The sequence below is a fragment of the Athene noctua genome, chromosome 2 (genome assembly GCF_965140245.1).
Source record: "Athene noctua chromosome 2, bAthNoc1.hap1.1, whole genome shotgun sequence".
Lineage (NCBI taxonomy): Eukaryota > Metazoa > Chordata > Aves > Strigiformes > Strigidae > Athene > Athene noctua.
The window spans coordinates 86704279-86727888 of record NC_134038.1 but is presented as its reverse complement, the minus strand read 5'-3'; the positions used below and the strand labels follow the sequence as shown (position 1 = coordinate 86727888).

Here is a 23610-nt window from a genome sequence, read left to right as displayed (position 1 = left end):
CTGAATGCCTTCTTTGCCTGTCTTTATTAGTGAGATCAACCTTCAGGAATCACAAGTCCCAGAAACCAGGGGAAAAGGTTGGAGTGAGGAATATGTATCCTTGGTGGAAGAGGATTAGGCCTGGGAACACATGAGCAAACTGAACTTCCATGGGCCCTGATGTGATACACCCATGTGTGCTGAGGGAGCTGGAAGATTCTTTGCAAGTCCACTTTTGATCATCTTTAACTGGGAGAAGTACCTGAAGACTAAAGGAAAAAAATGTCACCCTCATCTTCAAGAAAGGCAAGAAGAAGAATTTAGGGAACTATAGGCCAGTCAGCCCCAGCTCAATCCCTGGGAAGCTGATGGAGAAACTAATCCTGTCTCATTTCCTGAGACATGAAAAAGATGTCTCCTGTCTCCCTTTCCCTCTCTTCCCTTCCTTGAGCTTAAATTTAACAATAATACTGTGTTAGCATGGATATCCTGTTCTGGAGATTATTAGTATATCACCTTAATGTTTTTTATTCCTTAATTCTGATATATACCCTCCACCTTAGCTGAAATTTTTCACTTCCTGGGTTGATAGACATTGTCATTCAGTTCTCTGTGGTATATTTGTTGTCGCCCCTAAGTATACCTCTTCCAAAGGTACATATAATTTGGAATATTCACGAGGAGAAAATGCACACATAAAAAAGGTAGATAATCTTCACAGTTATTACCAATTTACATGTTACAGTGACTTTAGATGGAAACAAGACAGTCTTGTTTAACATGTTTCTAAATTGGCTCCAGCAGTTGGCAACATGAACTAAGCATCACTATTCTTAGCCGTTTTCTGCATTTGTTTAAAAAAAACTGCAATGCTTTTTATGTATAGTGTAAATTGTACATTAAGATATATAAAAACTAAAGCTGTTTTAATGGTTAATTTGTTAATAACTAGGCTACTTTAGGAAAACATGTACAAACTATAATTAAAAATTATTGTTAAAAAAAGAATTACCTAAATTGCTTCTTAATTACCGCTTTGTCATTAATGCAGAGAGCATGAGGATTAGTGGTGACTTTTCCTTTAAAAAAAACCCAAAACTAAACACACAAAACCCAGAGCTTTCAAGTACATAAAAGCTGTTCTGAATTCAGTAAATGAAATATATGTGTTGTTTTAGCATATTGAACTTCCTAGACTATATCTTGGTGGAATAGAGAGATTGTTCTGGAAGCTACTTAATCCTTTATACAATATTTAGTATAGATGTTTATTTTATTTCAGAATCAGCCAAGCAACATAAAACATAAAAAGCATGTATCTTTTAAAAAAAAAAAAACACAACAAGTCTGACGAAAATCTTATCAGACATATTTCTATCCTGAGACCATAGGTTAGTCTACAGAGACTACTCATGGAAATAAGAATACAGGTTTGTGCTACATCAAGCTGAGTAGGAGGACCAAAGAATGTTTCTTCATTTCGCCCAGTTTTTAATAAATGGGAACCTGAACAGCAGACATAAGCCAGTAATTTTTTTTTTTAACACAAGAATTCCCTTCTGATAATTCATACCCAGTCATTTACATGAGGTGTTAGGCCAAGCTGCCGGGAAGTAAGGGAACTTCAGTTTCATTGACAGTTCTCTACTTTCTACCTTAACCTCAGGTACGGACTATATTTGTTACATTAAAATTGGAAGAGAACATGCATATTGGTTCATGCAAGAATTCTTTGGTGTATGAAATTCAATTAGTCTCTAGTTCATGTTATTTCAATGCTTCTGTGTCTTCTAGAGTGGAAACTGCAACAGTCTAATGAAGCTGAAACTTTCTTGTTCTAGTTCTCTGAACATCAGCTAAAGACCTTGGCTTGAGGAGGGAGTTAGGTTATTGGCACATTGACTCAACACGTCTATGTAAGACTCTCTGCTGCTCATGTCATGTGCCATTAAAAAAAAAAAAAAAAAAAAAAAAAAAAAGTAACTACCTTTCTCAACTGAAATCCTGGAAGATTTTGTCAGTGACAGGAACATCTACCTTCTCCAGACTGTGAATCCTCCCTTTAGAATAAGATACAATAATGGGGGAAAAAAAATGCAAGTCTAGTTATGAAAAAATACCTTTGCTATATGATTAGTTTGTGGAAATTGAAAATCTTGCTGATGATATCACTTGGTAGTGAAGGTTGTGGGAAGCTGGGAAAATAATATTTCTAATCCTGCGATAGGCATTGCTTCAGCAGGGATGTGTAAATGAATGCTAAAAATATTATTAATTTTAATTCATCTCTTACCATTTTAAAGCATTGGTAGGAATGAACAAAAACCTTGAACAGCAAGGAATTACTATAATCTTTCTCAATAGAAATGGTAACTTTTATCTTTTCTTTGGATAATGCATCAAGGTAAACTAATATAATCTGAAAATGCACTGCAGACTGGAGCTTTTCATGTCTGCTTGTTGCTTCTTCTCTGCAAGCAAAAGAATTTTAGAGCACTCCTCATCTTCATTCCTTGTTATGCTTCTATTTTCGTTTGCTCTCCCTTTATCTTTTCCAGTCTCAAAAAATTTTCCTTTTTGAAATGTGCCTTTTTCCTTTCCACCTATCTTTTCTCTTAAGTAACACACAATAGCACAGGTCTGGCAAACTGACAATATAACTGAGTGAAAAAATTACATGTGTGACATGTCTCATTAAAACTTAGTGCAAATTCTTGCATCACTGAAGAAAGTTGCTTTAAATGCTACCTTAAGGATGAATTGAAATAAGTGAATCTCTTTGGTGAGTAAAACCTGGCTTAAAGCCATGACAGTTAAATCTGGCAACTAAAAGAATACTACACAGGACATGAGCTCATCTGAAAATCTTTTCGAATAAGTGCAGCTAATCTTTTAAAACTACATAATTTAATAGTTCAGTTCATGATGCTTAAAATAAATATCTCCATTTTGAGAATTCCATATCAATTATTCTCTGCTGATTTCAGGTCAAATCTGCCCACTGTTGTGATTATGTTTAAATGGACTATCATTATTATTCTACAAAGTATCCAGTGAAGGTACTAATATTATATGTGCCCTAGAAAATTTAGAGTGAAATTGTGAATGCATCCACAGGTGTATTTTGACATCACATGCCTCGTATAATTACTTAGGAAAGAGATAATAGGTTACAATTTGCCCTGAAATTTGTCCTCAGAATTAGTAGAAATTCAGGATTTATTTGAAAAAAATCTAAAAGAGTAATTCAGGAGTTTACCGAGGTCTTCTTGTTACTGTGATACTTGGATGAAATTCAAATGTTGACAAATATATTTCAGAAGAAAGCAGAAAAAACATTGTCTAGATTATACCAATAAAAACTACTTATAAACTAGGAGAGTAAAAATGTGTTTAGTGAGGTAATATTGGAATAGTCTGTTGTTTGGTAAAGATTACGAAAAACTGAACTGTATTGGAAAGTGTGCTATATGTTATAGCATATTAAATGAAGGTTAAAGAAACCAACTTGAACTGTATTAATGCCTAAAGTAAGAATTCAGACGAAAGGCTGGTTCATTAATACAGTCATATTCTTGTCTCTTGTTATCTGAATACCAATCACTGAAAATTCATAGAGGAACTTGTGAATCTGAAATTCAAATAGAAATAGGTGTGACAAATCTTAAAGTCTTTATCTGGCATTGTCATAAATCATTTCAAATTCCAGAAGTATTTTGTCTCATAAAATGGGTCTGACTAACCTAATCTGCTCTCTGTTTTTCACAGTAGCATCTTCTGAATTTTTGGTGAAAATAGGATTAACACTTTGTATGCTATTAGAAAAAAGTCCAGGACCTTTATATTCAGTTAGGAGATTTCAGATTAGTGGAATTAATTGTGTGGGGAAAGAAAACCCAAACTGCTATAGTTGGCAGGTTGGAATAATTGGAAGTCAGTTAACACAGAGTTCCTACATTGTAATTTTCAAGTAGTTTTTGAAGTAGAGTTATGTTGTTCATCTAAAGTCTTCTGAAACAAGTTTTACAAAGATCTTCCACAGTTCTAAAAATACATCAAACAATTTTATTGTGGCATCTTTTTATTAACTCATTTTATTTATGGTTGCATTTACCTTGAAGAACAAGGTAATATATATTAATTAACTCTGTTTTTATTGTAATTGAAAAATAAATCCATCTTTTAACATCTGTTTTTCTCTCTGTCTGGGATTGGTAACTCAGTTTCTTTTTTAAGTACTCACATAACACTCCACTGTTACCCTCTCTAAATATTAGTTATCTTCTATTTAGCAATACCTTCCTTTTTAATTTATAAGAAATCCTTCTCAATTTAAAAGTTTGTTCAACCAGTTCAGATAGATGATGAAATACTCAAAATTGTCTTTCACAGTAATTGCAGTTACTGTATGATGAAACAGAGCCATAAAAAATAAAACCAACAGACATTCTGATTTTCTATACAGTGAGAAAAATTATACATAAAGTACATCTACCACTGACAGCTGAAAAGGGAAGTATTTCTGTGGAAGAACAGCAAGAAATTCACTGAAACAAGAGTTTGCAAAATATCAGTGACAGATATGAAAACAAAACCACATCTTCACAGCTGATCATTTTGTGCAATAAAATTGCTAAATGAAACAGATGTCTCTCCATTTCTTAGTTTGGCTGACATGAATCACAGATGCCCATTAGCCAAAATAACTATAGGAAACACTTTATACTAAAATTAGCAAAGAAATATTTCACAGAACTTATTTTAATACCGAGTAAAATGACAAAACTTTGCAGTGCTGACTAACACACTGCTCATGCATTTCAGAGCTGGGTAAAGATTCAGTGTTCAAGGCTGTCAATCACTTAGGGTGGTCTTTAGCTGTCTTGATTCATCTAACATCTGGACAGAATTAAGGGTTAAGAAAATGAAATGAGATCTATTTTCTTTCCTTTCTTATATATAATACACTCCTTTGATTATGTCTAGAAGCCTTGCTCAAGATATCTATAGCTTTGTGTTTCCTGATCAACCAGGAAGACCCTCTGAAATGTCATTCTGAATTTCAATTTTTTTCTATGGTACCAGAGGACTCTTATGTGTATAAATAAAATTTAAATTGGATTGACAATCCAAAGTTAAATTATTTTTATCTTTTTTTTAGAAAATGAGATGTGTTATAGCTTAAAGCATTCTTCTAAACTATACAGGTTGTTATTCCTTATAAATATGTTACTCTGAATTGTGACTATCAGCTCCCTAAAAGCCTTTATGTGGGTGTCTCAAAATCTTATATTCAGCTCTCTTTACAGTCTTTTGGCTAATATATTTCAGAAAAAATATGTATACAGTTTGAAGTTGTTCAATCTAAGAGGTTAATGATTTTATGAGTGGCTCAAAAAGAATATTTTTCACTTCCAAATCATTTTAGTAAGAATTTTTGACACACACATAACTACAGGAGGAGCAAGGGAAAACCATCAACACCGATAGTACCTTATGTATTAGACAAACAAGTATGTTAAAAGATTTTTACATCCTGAACTGGATCTAAATATAATTGTTCAAAAGCTTCATATCTTGTAGTGTAGGGGGTTTCTTAATTTTATGATTCAGTTCTGTTTGCTACACTGTGTTTGTTCTTCTAGTGCCAGGAAACATTCTCAGGCACCAGAATGCGGTTATTGGGATTGCTAAATTACTTTACTCGTTCCTGGCATACTTTTGCTAAATATCACACTTCAAAACAATTTCCATGCATGATTTGTGAGTTAAATTTGGCCAGATACTATTCCTTGGAACAGTTTGCATAGGGTTATGCTCTTCTGAAGATAGAGAATTTATTAGAATGGATTTTACCAGACATTTCTGAGTTAAAGAACAGGCACTACAGCCTCCATGCAAATCATTGACTTTTGTAAGAGTTTATGATATCAGATCTGACATCTGGAAAACTGCAATGTGCCTATTTAAGGATCCTTTTTCCCCCGCCCCCAATCTTTCATGCTCAAATGGGCCTTTATTTTGTATTTCTGTCACACATGTCTAAGGAAGAGCAGCCTTCTATAACTGCTATTCTTCACTCTGCTGTGATAATATTGTATCTAGTGGCTATGGATCACCAGTGAGCTCTTAAGACAAAAAAGTTTTTTATGATGAGGTGGTATCCTAGGAAGACCTGGAGAAGAAAACAGTTAAAAGGCTTTTGAGGACTAGTTAATGAAAATATTAAATGGGACACAGCCTGCAAGATACTATCTAGTCCCCTAAAAATAATGTTACTTAGAAGGGTGAAAGGTCAAAACTTTAATGGGCTATCAAGAGAGAAGCATGAGGGATTAAAGTTCACAGCAGAAATTCATTCTCCAAAAGAGGAGTGAGAACACCTTGAAACCTTCAGTTTGAAGTCACCAAGAGAAATGGAAGGAAAAGAAAAAATAAGATTTATTTGCAAAAGGCTTCTCTTAACGTTTGCTTCCCTATTCTTCATGTTTGGTGGAGATTCTTATTTCTCTATATATTATAGAATGAAATAAAGAAAGTAGTAAGAAAATGTGTATTTTTGTAAAGTAAACATACATATGTAATGTAAGCAAAGTTCAGTATTTCTCTATTTATTTCTGAACCAAAAGAAAATAGGAAAACCTTTATATAGAAAAACAAATTTAGAATGACAGTTTTCTAAATTTTTACTGAAGGCTTTGGTCTAAGATCCCACATGAGCTTTTCTGTTCCATATATGGCAAGTCTGTGGACAATATTCAGTGCTTGAAAATGTTTCATGGCAGAGTTTACTGTCTGACCTCAGCTTATCCCATTGTGTATGTTTGGTGTCAGCACAAAAAGCAAGGAAAGGCACTTTCAAATCACTAACAGTTGAATATTCTACCTCTGATGCTGACACAAAATGGATGCTGTGGAATACAATATGAGAGTACGATAGACAAAGAAGAGAAATATTTCCATGACTGAATGCCAAGGTGGATATTTATGCTAAGATACACGTATAATGTTTTGCATCATCTGAAATGTGAGCTTAAATTAAAAAACAAAACAAAACAAAACAAAAAACAAACCCCAAACAACATTACATGACTAAATATGATATTATTGTAGTTCTAATTGTTGTTGTTAATGTGAGTTTAAGTAACTCTTTTTAGAAAGGCAAAAAAATGCACTAGTTCTATCTTGAACTTTTTGGGTGCTCTGATATTTTTTAAGTGTGATGTTTAAAAAGAATATATATTTGCACTTCATTTTTGTAATCACGGCTTCTATCTGATTTGATCATTCTGCTGAACACCCAAATTTAAAAAGTATACATTTCATGGGGAAATTCAATCTGAATGCCAGATTCTTTGAATTAATTGTGAAATCAATGAGACTGGAAGGAACTTTCCAACAAGGTGATGACAGAAAGGAAGGTGTCTCCAAAATATCAAATGAGCCAACCACATTATTGTACTAAACAAAGCAACATAATTGAATATATTTTTTTTGTTATGATGTACTAAAGTCAGTCAGTATTACAGGTCATTAATAGACGAAGTTAAGCTTTATATTATTTACAGAATGGGAATTAATAATGAACGCTTAATAAATTTAATTCTTTTAGGTTATTTACATTAGTTGATAGAGTGAAAATTATAATGACTTAAAATGAAATGTTCTCCAGTTTAGGAGAAATATAAATAATATGAAATAATTTTTTTAAAAAAATTAGTATGACATGAAACCTGTTGTTCTATTTTCCTTAATTATCATGTATTCTGCCATGTTCTTTATCAGCTTAGTGAATTTACATCTAGCAGAGCAGGTTGTGAATTTTTAATAGGATCTCTTCAAGGAAGGAAAAGGTCAGTATTAACATAAAAATCTTCTTTAATAATTGTGGTGCAAAGGTTTCTTGGCAGAGAACAGGTGTTGCTGCAAAACTAAAATCTGCCACAACAGTCAAGTTAAAAGATTCTTGGCACTAAATTAGGAAACAAACGCCTCAGTGTGACACCATGACTGCCAGTCAATGGTGACTGAAAATTACTTTGTTTTGTTGGTATTAAGCATGTTTATTCCATGCAGAACTATTTTATTATTATTATTATTGTTATTATTATTATTATTATTATTATTATTATTATTATTATTATTATTAAAAAAACAACCAACCAAAGAAACAAACAAACAACAAAACCCACATGCAATTTTTCATTACTTCTAAATAAAATGCTCTTGTCTTTTTTGTTTTTCAGCTTCATTCTGATCAGGACAAGGGAGATGGATCCCTCAAATACATTTTGTCAGGAGATGGGGCTGGTACTCTTTTTATAATTGATGAAAAAACAGGCGACATTCATGCTACTAGGAGAATTGACAGGGAAGAGAAAGCCTTTTACACCCTGCGTGCCCAAGCTATTAATAGAAGAACTCTGAGACCAGTGGAACCCGAATCTGAGTTTGTCATCAAAATCCATGACATCAATGACAATGAACCAACATTTCCGGAAGAAATTTACACTGCTAGTGTTCCTGAAATGTCAGTAGTGGGTGAGTGCTTTATACTGAGGCACAGATGCCTGTTCTATGTTACTTGATGAATTTCCCCATCCTCTGAAAATTCAGTCATGTTGGGAATTCTACCTAATGGGTTAAGTATTTTAATTTTGATTTGTTTGTTCAAATATTAGAATTGCATCTAGAAAGAGATTTTTGTGATTTGGGATCTATTTTTACTTAGAATATTCAAATTATTAATTCACAGTGATTTAGAATATAAATTCAAACAGTAGTTAATGGTGAATCACCCTCCTGCTTAAGAACTGTCAGAATAAGATCACTATTCTGTTGAAAGGCTGTTGAAAGCTCAATTAATTTCTTCTTTCTTTTTCACTGGATGTCCCTGAATGGAGAGTTGTCTCCACTTTCACATTTTCTGTAGCTGAGGAGAGTTATATGTTTACTCATGTGCTGTTGATGCACTGCCTGAAGGTAGACACACTCTTTATTCTCTTTGCTTTCAGTTTTTTAGTGTATGAACAAATCCTCTTGTTCTCAGTTCCTCCCTTAACTCAGTCATGAAGGGCAGCTTCAAGAATTTTAAACAGCTGAGTTAATCTTTCTTCTGTCTGCAATGTATTTTCAGTTCCTATCTTAACTACAAAGTTGTGGTCTGGATCATGTCAGCTAGTCAGATTCATCAACAATGGCCTTTTGGAATATGAGCTGTTACTACTTCGTGCATACAATTCCTTAGGAATAATTTTGAAAAAACTTAAAAATATAGAGTCTTTAAAAAAAACCACAAACACAAAACCCCACTTATTCACTGTATAACTGTAGATGTAATGTTAATTTCTAAATATTCAGAAAACACACAATAACTATGCTAGATTTACCATCCTAGATTTGTTGTTTGTAAACAGAGAGGGTCTTGTGGGCAAAGAGCTAATCAGTGCAGCAACCATGACGTAGTTGAATTTCAGATCGTTGTTGATAGGAGAAAAACATCCGAAGGAGCTAGTCAGTAAGGCCACCTGGGAATATGCTTCTGAAGGTATTTGGGTCACTTTTTAAGAACCATCTCTTAAGAGCACAGGAGCATGCAGATCCAAAGTGTCAGAAGTCAAGCAAGCAGGACAGAAGTCTGGCTTGGATGAGCAGGGATCTTCTTCTAGAACTTACATGGAAGAGGAAAGTGCACAGACGTTGGAAGCAAGGACAGGTGACACAGGAGGACTACAGAGGTGCTGTTCACCGCTGTAGGGAGAAAATTCATGTGGCCAAAGCTCAAGTAGATCTCAAGCTGGCCAGCACTGTGAAGGACAACAAAATGGCTTTTCAAAATATGATAACAGCAAAAAGAGGATCAGAGAAAACATTGGACCCTTACTTGATGAGGTCAGTCACCTCACAAATAGGAACATAGAGAAAGCAGAGATGTTTAATGCCTTCTCCTTCTTTGCTCTGTCTTCACACCAATTATGGGCCTTGGGACCCTGGAGCTCTGTGCTGGAAGACCTTGACTGGAGGGATGATGAACTCCCACATGACTCTCAACTTGTTCAAGACTTGCTGCTCCAGCTGGATGTGCACAATTCTATGGGGCCTGGTGGCATTGAAAGAGCTGGCCAATGTCATTGTTGGACCTCTCTCCATTATTTTTCAATGGTCTTGGGAGTCTGGAGAGGTCCCAGACAACTGGAAATGGTCAAATGTTGTCCCAGTTTTCAGGAAGGGAGTGAAGGAAGACCCTGGTAATTACAGACCTGTCAGTCTCACTTCAGGGCCTGGTAAAATTATGGAGAAGGTTATTCTGGTAGTTACTTGAAAACAAACACATTGTCTTTGGTCATAGCCAGCATGGGTTCATGAGGGGAAAATCCCGTTTAATCAACTTAGTTACCTTTTATTACAAGGTCACCCATCTAGCTGAGCAAGGGAAGCAAGTAGATGTGGTGGTTTGGGATTTTAGCAAAGCTTTCGGTACTGTCTCTTACAGTATCTGTCTGGACAAAATGCCCAGCATACAACTAGACAAGTCCATAATGTTAGGTGAGCAATTGGCTAATGGGTCAGGCTCAGAGTTACAGTAAATGGGGGTTACATCAGGCTGGTGGCCAGTCACCAGTGGGGTTCCCCAGGGCTTCATTTTAGGGCCAATGCTCTTTATCTGGTCAAAGCTACGTTAAGTAAGTTTGCCAACTATACTAAACTAGAAAGAGCTTTGGAGTCCCTTTAGGGTGGAGCAACCTTACAGGAACATCTAGATAGACTAGAGAGCTGGGCAATCACCAACCATATGAAATTTAACAAGGTGTCGTGGTATAACCCCAGACAGCAACTAAACACTACACAGTCCCTTGCTCTCTCACCCTCAGTGGGATGGAGAAGAGAATCAGAAGGGTAAAGGTGAGAAAACACATGGGTTAAGACAAAGACATTTTAATAGGTAAAACAAAAGTCAAGTGTGCAAGCAAAACAAAGCAAGGAATTCATTCACAACTTCCCATCGATGGGCCAGTGTTCAGCCATCCCCAGGAAATCAGGGCTCCATCATTCGTAACAGTTACTTGGGAAAACAAATGCCATTGCTCCAAACATCTCCCGTCTTCCTTCTCCTCCAGCTTTATATGATGAGCATGACATCATATGGTATGGGATATCCCTTTGGTCAGTTGGGGTCAGCTGTCACAGATGTGTCCCCTTCCAGCTTCTTGTGCACCCCCAGCCTACTTGCTGATGGGTTGTTTGAGAAGCAGAAAAAGCCTTGGCTCTGTGTAAACACTGCTCAGCAATAACAAAACCATCTCTGTATTATCAACACAAATCCAAAACACATCCCCATACTAGTTACTATGAAGAAAATTAACTCTATCTCAGCCAAAACTAACACAGAAGAGCAAGGATTTGCTGGATTTTCCACCTGGGACAGGGTAATCCACATTATATGTACAAATTGGGGGACAAAAGGCTGGAGAGCAGCTCATCAGAAAGAGATGTGGGGGTTTGGGTTGATGACAAGTTGAATATAAGTCAACAGTGTGCCCCGACAGGAAAAAGGACCAACTCTGTCCATCAAGCACAGCATAGCTAGCTGGTTGAGGTTGTCCCACTCTACACACTGCACTGGTGCAGCCCCACCTCAACTGCTGTGTGCAGGCTTGGGTTCCTCAATATAAGAAGGACATCAAACTATTAGAGTATGTCCAGAGGAGGTCAGTCAGGATGGTGAAAGTTTCTGAGCACAAGTCTTATGAGGAGAGGCTGAGGTTACTTGGCTTCTTCAGCTTGGAGGAGGCTGAGAGGTGACCTCACCACAGTCTACAACTTCCTCAAAGGGGCAGCAGAGGGAGAGGTGCTGATCTCCTCTCTCTTGTCACCATCAATAGGACACAAGGAAATGGAATGAAACTGCATCAGGGAAAGTTCAAATCAGATATTAGGAAAAGGTTCCTCACTGAGAGGGTGATTGGTCACTAGAACAGGTTCCCCAGGGAAGTGGTCATGGCACTGAGCCTGTTAGAGTTCACAGAGTGTCTGGATGATGCTCTTAGTCATATAGTTTAATTTTAAATATTCCTGCAAGGAGCAGGGAGTTGGACTTGATGGTCCTTATGTGTCCCTTCCAACTTGAGATATTCTATGATTCTATGACAGAACTATTCACCAAATTCTATCTGTGTTTATAGAATGCCTTTCACTCCTGCTACTTCCTGTGCATCCAAGTTTGATAGTTTACTATTAATCACTTTATCAGGTAGGAAGGTTGGAGCACTAGACGGCACATACACAAACACTGCTTTTTAAAATTACAATTTAATTAAACCAACTATACAGAGATATATTTTTTATAGGTAAGTATGACTGGCGAGCAGTAATAGAAAAATGGATTGAATAGCAAATGGAAAGGTATGGCTCTTTCACTACCAAAGGTGAAAGAACACCTGCTGCAAATAGATGGTACTATCGATCAGATGTAGTGGAAGAGACAACATTGGAACAATACTTCTTGTTCGTTGGTTCCAGTCCTTGTAGAGGTTGTCATCATCTTTTATATTATCTAGTTATCTTCTCTGTGTATTCACCATACAAGTGATGTTTTACAGATTGTAGATATTTGTTCTTTTTTCTCTTTGTTATACATTACACCCAAGTCAGTCCATAATAAGACCAGTTAACTTACAACTTCTGTTTATGCTCTTGGGGCCTCTAGTATGTTTTTTTGAGACCGTATTCTCAAAATCTCTGTTTTCATCCAGTGCCTGCATTCTCAATCCCAGTCCTGAATATCACTGTTCCAAATGGATGGTCTTAATCTTATCTCTATATTAAGAAGTATCAAAAAATAGTCAACTATTCTACAGTTTTGCAACTCTGTTGTCTATTTATACACATCTGTACTGCGACCACAGTAATGAGATATTCATATTAACTCTATATGCACTCATTTCAATACCAGAAATATGACAGACATGGTAGCATATCATACTCTGTAAATTTACTTATATGCTTCTTTGCTTTAAGAGCTACACTGTATAATGTAGATAGCAGCTAGAATTCAGAGCTGCTGGGTTTCCTTCATTCATTTCAAGTTTTCAGTAAGATTGCATTTATCATTCATTTCATCAGTATGTGGCATACTGTTACTTAGTAACTCTTAAGGTATCAAATCATGATGTAGCCATACACCAGCCTCTTTCAGACCAGAAATGGCAGTTTTGATTTCTTCCTCAGGCTGCAGTATTAGCCAGATGGAAGCTTGAGAATGTGGCTATTTCTATTATCAAATACAGTGTCTTGACAAAGGCCCATGAATTCTTTGTTTTGTTCATCTTTCTTCTACTGCTCATTAATCATAGTAAAGGCAGAGATAAATGGGCCAACTTCAGGATCTTGCACTTGGGTCAATATCCTAGAAAAGATCTTGTTCTCCTGAAGTCTTTATACTGATTACAAAGTACATTTTATCTCCTTTCACTTTTTCCTTTCCTTACTTTCAAAGTTTGTGACTCAGAATATTATGGTTTTGACAACAATCTTCTGTCCACCATGTTCTTCACCTTTCTGTCTCTTTCTGCTCACTTGAAGATTGCTTTTCAGAACTGCAGATGAGTCTGTTTTCCTCTATATGGCTTTTCCTGTGGATTTTGCCTATTGGTATCTTTTAGACAAGCTTTCAGAACTTTCTTCTATTTAGATCTTTTTTTTTTTTTTTTTTTTTTTTTTTTAAATCATCACATCCTTTCTTTTATTTGTTGATATTTCTCTATTTATCTGTTGCAGGCTATATATTCTCTAGTCATTCATTACACTTATTCCATCCTGTATCTTCAATGCTGTTTCTACTACCTGTCATGCTGATCTTTTCTGCTTCTGAATTAGGGATGTCAATATATGCTTTGTAAAATGTAACCTCTCTTTTGTAAAATGTAACCTCTCTCTGGGTTTACATGTAAACTATGGTTTGGGTGTCCCAGAGTTAGCCTGTTATCTTTACCTGTGGTTATCTTTTTGCTTTCTCTTCAGACAACATGTAGAGCTACTACTGTTTGTCTTTCTACTAGGTTTTTTGTACACTCTCATTAGTGCTGTTCCATCAATTCCCAATGCTTAGTCCTCTCTGCCATTTATCTTATAACACATCCTTCTTGTTTCCTATTAAAAAAGATTTTTTAACTTTTTTTTTTTACAGTTCTCTCACCAAACCCTTTTACATTATAATTTTATATTAGCAATAATGACAGATTTTGAAACCCCAAATTATTATATTACATTTTAAAATGTTTTACAAACTCTGATTTCACTCTGCACACAAATCTTGCCATAAGGAGAGGAGAAAAAAGAGGAAAAAAAATAATTGCAAGATTAAACATTAATTTTCTTTAAAAGGGACATATTAAACAAATTGGAAATAACCACTGATGTACTTCTTTTGAGTTTATTGTTTCCCAAGATACAGGAGTACCATGTAGCCAAAGATCTTTCTGACATTGACTTCTCTAAATATGCATCACTTTCCACTTCTTCTCTGCTATTCTGCTGCATTAAAGAGTTTATTTCAGGGGAGAACGTGTCAGTATTTCCTTTATTTTCTTCTAGAAAGGGCAGAAAATGTCTATTAATTTGACTTGTTATTTGTATGGATAATTTACTAGGGAGGGTACTTGCTGTAGCTAAATATCACATAACTCAGATGGGAGTAAGGAAAAGGAAATAAAATTTTCAAATTCAGCTCTACAATGGAGATTCTGTGAGTTCTTTTTCCTAGCTAATTATCTTCAGTGATTCTTATCTAATACATCTACATCATAAATGCGTTGTGAGGTCAAAGTCATTAGTACTTGTGTGGTGTTTGAAGATGCGTGCAAGGAACACATTAAAAAGGGCCAAATATATTAATTACTATTATAGTATGAGACCCTAGGGAGATTCAAACATTATAATTAAAATTATGTTAAAATATGCCTTCTGAGAAATACAGTATTCTGACAAATGACTGTTTATTTCTGGGCCTAGCTCACGATCATCTAATTCTAGTTTATCATGTAATAAAATTTGCAAGTATACAAGGAGAAAATCACAGAATTCATATATCTGATTAATAACATAGCTGTCACCATATTCTCCAGTATATTACCACTGTCTCCTTTATGCCCTCCAATAGAGTTCAGATTAGTCTTTAGATCCTGAAGGTCAAAGACACTTACCAACTTCATCAGAAGCAATCTAAGCTTATGTAAAAGACAGAATGAGGCCCAGGTCATGTAGTGCTAAGTCACACCCACACCATAGTTTTTGAAGTCCTGTATGACTTGTCATTTTCAGTACCTTGTGATTTCTGGTCCAGATTTCAGACCAGAGCAAACACTGTATTTGTAGTATAAGCACCAGTGGTCTTCAGTGACTTAGTGAACTGAAACAAAGCAAAACAAGCTGATGGTTTGACAACTGATGTGCACAACATAACTGACATACTGACATACTCCTCCTGTTCACTTCTTTGCATGGTTTCTGTCAGGTTTTTCATAGGAATCCCTCAGCAGAAGCCTAGAAAGCATGTCTTTCTTCTTTTATGAGCAAGGGCCAAGATCAAAGTGGTGACTTCTGCATCCTGAATGTCAAGCAGAAATGTAGCAGTGCCCTTGTACTTTTCCTGACTCATGGCTGGTCAGTAAAAGGCAAAGAGCTAAAGCAACATTAGAAGTATAGTTTTGGGTAAAACTATGAATGAATGTAAAAGTATGGTTTTAGGTGATGGGGTGTATGTTACCCTGAGCATAACCCACTGAGTAAATAGCACTGTGTGATAGTGATGAAATTAAGGGGTCTGGATCTTTTCCCACAGACTTTAAATAGAACAAGATCAAATCTACAGTTTTCAGCATAAGTGACAGATTTTATTTGGTATATATGCAGCTATGCTCATTTTAGATAGAGAGAATGTTATGATTTGTTATGTTTCGTGTATATTAAAATAGCATTAATATTTTATATCTGCATTATGACACATAAGGCAGCAATAACCATTAAACACATATTATTACACTGTACATGGAAATTTTTTAAAATTTGTTTTAAAGCTATTAAACACTTTCTTCAGTTTTCTTCCAAGTTATCCTTCAAAGTTGATTTTCACATTTTTTGAAGCTAAAATTAAATAAAAATCTCATACATTTGACATATTAATAAATACTTCTAGTTTAAACCTATGAAGGAAATGTGAAAATTAGAAACAAGAAATTATTCAGTTACATGTAACGGACAAAATATCACCTTTCATGTGTTTGCGATGTAGACTTTTCTGGTTAATACATTGTGCTGTGGTGATAGATGTCTTGATGATGACTGTTCCCTGTTTATACAGATGTAAAATGAAGGCTTTGTAAACTTTACTTGGATAAAGCCATGATGATTGGTGTACTTGGTTGTTTTTTTTTTTTCTATTGCTTTTTTTAGTCACAGCACTTAAGTTACTGAACATGATTTGCTGTTATCTTTTTTTTACACACCTATTTGCTATTTCAGAACAAATGTTCTATAGGAGCAGGTATATATTCTAATACTGCAGTTTGCTACATACTAGGATGGTCCAAAAGGTGCATTTCAGAATCAAGATAATAATCCAGAATTTAAATATATTTGTCAAAAAGGCCTCTGTATCTTTTAACAGAATAGTTACATAGACATATATATACAAATGGAGTTCAGCGTAGCTGGAAATCGGTGAAGTGGCAGTGTGAATTGGAAAAAGATTAAGTTGTTAGGATAGCTCTACCACCCCAAAATTCTTATATTTTAAAGATGTTCATATTTTCAGTTTCAGCCCTAGTCTAGATGATCACTAAAGCAATCATTAGTACGGTGGAAGGTATTCATAATTTTTATCTTATTTTATCATTATACTTGTGCAGAAATTTTTATTATTTTTAAAAATTTTACCATGTTTGAGGTTCTGTTCTGTTAAATTAGTAATTAATTCCATTTTAGTATCAGTAATAATATTATCAGGAATTTGCCTGTTATGCCTTCTTTATGAGATGCAAGCACTTTTAGGAACTCACCAAAACAAGTGTTTCTGTTCTAAAACAGTTGAAAACTGAACATTTCTAAGAACTCATCTGTGATTCAACAGTTAGGCACATGCTCATTCCACTGATATTGGCATAGTTTTTCACACGATTGAACAACTGTCTTGTCAAAAGCAGGTTTTCTATCATCTTGTAAAACCCTAAACAAACCAAGGAAGCTTAGCATTTATTGCTATTTACCTTTCTATGTATGTTAGAATAAATGTGTAATGCGGTCAGACTATGAGAGGGAATAAATAGTTGTGCCAAGTGTCTTGGATTTGCAGGCAGTTTATTTCACAATATTTGACAATATTTGGTAGAGGGAAAGAATTGGTATAAAAGGAGAAAAAAGTTTGAAAATCTTCTAATCTGCAGAGTAGCCTGTGGCTAACAGTCGCACACATATGATGATTTATTATCTTTTCCTTGTTTTTTTCACCTCTTTCCTATATACTTAAAATCATATCTGCACTTTATGGAGCTACAATAGGGGAGATCTTTCTTTTTAATTTATCCCTCTGGTGCAAGAGTTGAACAGGATGCAGAAACTATTTTGATTCAGCAAGAAATGGTAGAGGCAATGGTAAGCATTTCATGTTTTGAAGAACTGATATATTCCACAAAAATTTAGAGATGGTCTTTAAGATTAAAAAATTTTCTGGAGTCTAGCCAGCAGATTTCAAAGTCCATATGGCAATACATTTTATGGTAGTATCTATCTATATTAGCACTTAGAAGGTAGGAAGAATTGTTGACTAGTTTTTCCCAAATTCCAATGACCTATTTAATAATCTTTTTCTGTCATGTTCTTGCATGTGTAATTTCATATCATGTTGACATCATTGGACAAAAAGAAAAATCTGTTATTGGTAATGGAAAGCAGATATTTATTGTAATTAAAACAAAATAAATCTTCGGAAAAGAGGAAGTGAGTACATAAGTATGAAATCATTGTAAGTGGATAAGTAATCAAGTCAACTGTAACTATTGTTTACCTTTTAAAATTAGATCTTAATCACACTTATGGGATATGGGAAGTTTAGATTCAATTTATGTAGAATGAGATCCTGAAATAGGGAATAATGTACCTGAAACTGACTCTAAGATCATAAATATTTGAAAAGTCCAATTGATATTAGCTGAAATCTTCTTTAGGGTCTGCCTGAATGGAAATTGATGTTCTTGGACCTCTGCCTAGTACCATGTGAAACTAAGATGACATTGGATGTTTCAGGTACTTCTGTGGTGCAAGTTACAGCCACTGATGCCGATGACCCTTCATATGGAAACAGTGCCAGAGTAATTTACAGCATACTTCAGGGACAGCCATATTTCTCTGTGGAACCAGAAACAGGTCAGGAAAATCGTCATTATTTCCATTTACCATAAACTGTAGACTTTTTCTTTCCTTGTAAAAATCTTAGATCACCTAAAAAATTAATTTCAAAAACTGAAATAATATTTCTTGCATTTTTCCTCATAATTTATAATTCTTATAATAAATATAAAAACTTAGATATAACAGCTGACACTATGAAGCATAAGTAGCTTTACAGTGGTAGTATTGATAGCTTAAGTATCTACACTATTTAACAACATCTCTGATAAAGGCAAGAATGAAGGTTTCTGTCCTAGAAAATGTTGTTCTTTTTTTCTTAATGGTTCTACCTGGACTAATAAAAGGTGTTCTTTCTACTCATAAACCATGCGCATAAAAATCTTGAATCATTTTCAGCATGAAATATAAACTGGTGTATTGGGTTTGTGTGGCAAGGTTTTGGTAGCAGTGGAACTACAGGGATGGCTTCTGTGAGAAGCTGCTAGAAGATTCCACTATGTCCAAGATGGACCCGCTGCTGGCCGAGGCTGAGCCCATCAGCAACGGTGGTAGCACCTATGTGATATCATAATTAAGAAGGGAAAAAAGCTGCTGCACAAGGGAAACTGCAGCCAGAAAAGAAGACGCAGGCTGGAGCAATCTCTACCTGAAGGAATGCATCTCGTGCAAGGGACACATGATGGAGAAGTTCATGAAGAGCTGCAGCCTGTGGGAAGGACTCACGTTGGAGAAGTTCATAGAGGACTGTCTCCCATGAGAGGAACCTCATGCTGGAGCCAGGAAAGAGTGTGGGGAGTCCTTCCCCCAAAGAGGAAGGAGTGGCAGAAACAACATGTGATGAACTGACTGCAACCTCCATTCCCCATCCCCCTGTGCCATTCAGGGGGGAGAGACAGAGAAAATCAGAGGTAAAGTTGAGCCCAGGAAGAAGGAAGGGCTGGGGGGAAAGTGTTTTAAGATTTGGTTTTATTTCTCATTACCCTACTCTGATTTGATCGGTAAGTAATTAATATTCCCCAAGTCGAGTCTGTTTTGCCCCTGACAGTAATTGGTGAGTGATCTCTCCCTATCCTTATCTTGATCCACAAGCCTTTTGCTGTATTTTTTCTACTGTCCCGCTGAAGATGGGGAATGAGAGCAGCTTGGGTGGGCACCTGGCATCCAGCCAGACTCAAGCCACCACAACTGGAAAAGGAAACTGATGTAGAACTAAGGTTTGTTCAACAGTTAGCCTGTACTGAAGGGTATATATAAAATGAACAGAAATTTTTACTTTAAAATGTGAAATTAATATTTAAAAAAAGTATTTCAGAGAGTAATACAAAAAAGACGCAGCAGATTGCTGCGTATCAAAAATAGAGAGATTATTAACAATTTTTGTTTTTTTCTTTCTTTATTTAGGCATCATCAGGACTGCCTTGCCAAACATGAACAGAGAGAACAGGGAGCAGTACCAAGTGGTTATCCAGGCAAAGGACATGGGAGGCCAGATGGGTGGATTATCAGGGACCACCACCGTGAACATCACTTTGACTGATGTCAATGACAATCCACCCCGATTCCCCCAGAGTAAGCTGCATTTAATATTTGCCTTGCACTGTGTGAGCTTCAAACTAAAGAGTTAAGCAATCACCATCTGGTTTAATTTAGAGTAAATCTAGATTATGGGGCACACATGAACAAAAGACTTACGTACTGATTTATTCACTATTATTAAAGCAGTGTATTAAATGTTACAGCATTTATTTGTTAGGAAAACAGTTACATGGTCAAATATAACTGCAGCAAACCTGGAATACTTTCCAGTACTGTGGGAGGGGGTGGTAGGTGGACTCATAAGAGCATTAGAACAAGGTTTTTCTTTTCCCTTACCTATTGCTTAAATCCTACATACTCCTCTGCTGGAAAATAAAACATGTGGTAATTCTAGATATGCAGAAATGTTTGAATTGTAGTATCTGCTTAAATATTTAATCATGAAGAGCGTGGAAAAAAAATTACTTGAAGGGAATCAAGCAGATTTGTTCTTTTCCAGTTACAGTGTTACAAAACCTAATAGAAAATTTCCAGAAGGAAATTAAATTACTTTTTTTTTTTTTTTAAACAGCTTGTGTTTACCAGAGATTTTATAATGCTTTTTAGCTTCTAATAGTACAGCTATCAAGACTTTCTATCTTCAAACTAAAATATAAAATCATTCTTGGTCTCTCTGTAATATGGAGATATTAAACTATGTAACATCAAACTTGTTAAACGTTAAGCATTTTAAATACATTTGAAGCCTTTTGCATATACTGAACTTGTAATATTTGCAAGGTGGTCTGGACATACTTAATAGCTAAAGGATCTAGAACATCCTCACCACCCGTTTTTTATTCTGTGTAGCTACTGAATCCAGTAGTTACTGATAATGAGCCTTCAGGCTCAAAATAACACAATCAGCTTGAAATGATCCTGATTTAAATATTCTGTTTATGGCACAAATGGAGTACATAAATTTGTTCAATTTAATATTGTAGTTGATATATATGTGTTAAGATTTTGTATTACCATGTAATTCCATATACACTCTCAGAAAAAGCATGAATGATTGAGTACTTAGAGTTTGTGCATTTCCACAAAGGCTCTATTCTGGACAAAATTTATTGTTAATTTGTCATTTTATGTTCTTTTTATTTCCACAACTTTTTGATTTATTATTTTTGTTTCCATTTATATAGAGATGATTATGGCAATTCCAACACTGTGTAGGTGAGGCATGCTGTATTACTCCTCTCTAGACCTATTGAGGAAGACTATTTAAAGAGTCATAATGTTCAAAGCTTTACGGAAAAACTATTTTCAACAGTTAAAATTGACAGCATATAAACATCAAACATGCATATTTATACTGTCCTCTTTTTTAAAAAAAAAATAAATTATTTTTATCTTGTTTCTTAAACAGTGTGTTAACTTAATATTTAGAAATATGGAATCAACTTTCTAGACCTTTTCTACATGACTTATCTGGCAGTCTGACATCACATTTGAGTCAGATGGGGATCTGATGTAGCATCCTAGAAATATCTCTGCATTTTTCTATTAATGTCAGTGTAAATCAGATGTGACCTTTGCATTAGAGAAATTTTTAGTTTTACTCTCATGGGGGGTTTAGTTGTTTTGGTTTGTTTTTCACTACTTTCTCTCTGCCAATAGCTTTGGTAGATATAAATGTATGTTTCACTGGAAATTAAACCTGAACATTTGTAAAGCTGACTCATTTTACTAGATATATGAAAGTAAAAATAGCTATTGACTTTTAAAAAATATTTATATTTAATTTCAAAATGCAAATAGACATTCTAATCATTCCTGATTTTAATAGAGTTCAGAGACTACCAGAATTGATACTGGTTAAGTTAAATTATTCTTATTCTGTTGTATTAATAAAAAAACAGATGTGTATGAGATTCATGGAACAGTCATATTCATATCAGATTTATAAATTACCAGCAAAAATTTTAAAAGGTCTATTATGTTTTTTCAGAACTCAGCATATTACTGTTATATGTTTCAGTAAAATGTTTCATAATAGATTAAACTTCTCCCACAAGAAACTCAGAATTGAGGAAAATTCTACATATTTTATTTTATCATTAAAAAAAAAAAAAAAAACCAACACAAAAAACCAACCAAAATAAAAAAACCAAACAAACAGAAGAGTCATTAATTCCTCTGTTGTTTACATTACAGAGCAAAAACTCTTCAGAATATTTTTCTCCTTTTAAAGATCTCCTGAAAACCATATAGGTAGCAGTTGCTGTTCTTCTGAGGAAGCGTGATAAAATTTAAAATGTTATCAAGGTTCTGCACAGAAAGGTCATCAAAGATCTCAGATATTAGATCTCTGTTTCAACGGTAATATCTCCAAGTGCTCACAGAAGTAAAAAGATGGTGTTGAGCAATGATAAATTGAAGAAGTTGTTTATGGACTTAGGAGCCAGATTCTGACTGAAGCTCAGTGCATCTGAGTTATGGCAGCCCATCTCCTGTGAGACTATAACCTGTATTACTCTATAAAAGTTTTTACATTTACATTATGTGCCTATCCAAGAGTAAATGGGAAGAAGGGTAAACATGAATAAGATTGCTTTTTCATCCTTTATGACTGACTGAAGTATTTCCAGATACAAATGTGTAGGCTTTAATCTTTCAGCTGATTTTGACTTGCCTTAGTATATGGAAAACCTTTTCCTTTCCTTGTGCATCCCATTTTTTTTCCTGACAGACAAATGAAAGAACATCACTCACTGGAGTAAGTGCAAACAGTAAATTACTCTCCTTGAGGAAGAGGAGAAGTGAGAGAAAAAGGATTGACAGCAGTTTTGCAAGAATACTTCTAGTTTGATGTAGTTTGAGTTCTTATATAGTGTCTAAAGCTGCACTGCATCCCATATTTAGTCAATATATTAAATATTTTCGGTGACAAAAATAATAAAACAAAATGTCTCATACTATGGTGATTTCTATAAATGGGTAAGTTAGACACAAAATTATCTTTCAGATGATAGGTGTTTCCACTATTTTTTTAGCAATTCAAGATCCAAGCTTTGTAGACTAAATTAATGAGTTGGGTATTGCAGTGGAAGTCAAGTACCATCCACAAGGCATAGCTTGGGCATGTATTTTTAAACTCTCCACAAAAAAATGTGGGGAATAGTTGACACACCATAAAATTAATTCTAACATACAAATATTAGCTGGGAAAAAAGGTGGTCTTTCACCATTGTCTTACGTAATACTGAATAAGTATTAAAGGGAGCAGAAGCTATTTTTTTCTTCTGTTTTTTAACCATTAGGCGATTACAGAGGGATTATATACTAACGTAGCAAAGTACACAGATTTAGGTATTAGAGAAAGGTAATGAAAATGTCAGAGCAAATGTAAGATAAATCAGTAGACTGAAACACCAAAAAAGTAACTGAGCAAAAATAAATTCATATAAATAGAATGTGGAGTGTATGTGGCCATTAAGTATTAATTCTGCTGCTGTATATCAATTTCATATCAAAAGCTTCCTAAGAAAAATTATATGAAGAAATTCAATTTCAATATTTCTCATTCAACATTTAATTACAAACTATATGTGAATGTCTTTTCTTTACTTTTTGCTTCTTTATTTTTCTTTTTTATGTTTGACAAACTATAACATAATGTAACAGAAAAGACTAGTTTTGTAGAATGAGAAA

At 34.8% G+C, this 23610-nt stretch overlaps 1 protein-coding gene across 2 annotated transcripts in view; it reads left to right on the top strand.

Moving 5' to 3' along the window:
* CDH10 (cadherin 10) overlaps positions 1-23610 on the top strand; it is a 106239-nt gene that overhangs the window by 56964 nt on the left and 25665 nt on the right. For both annotated transcript variants that reach the window (XM_074899546.1, XM_074899545.1), the window contains exons 3-5: positions 8226-8520; positions 18277-18396; positions 19783-19950. In XM_074899546.1, the coding sequence (XP_074755647.1) occupies positions 8226-8520; positions 18277-18396; positions 19783-19950 (583 nt within the window). The remainder of the gene's footprint in view (positions 1-8225; positions 8521-18276; positions 18397-19782; positions 19951-23610) is intronic.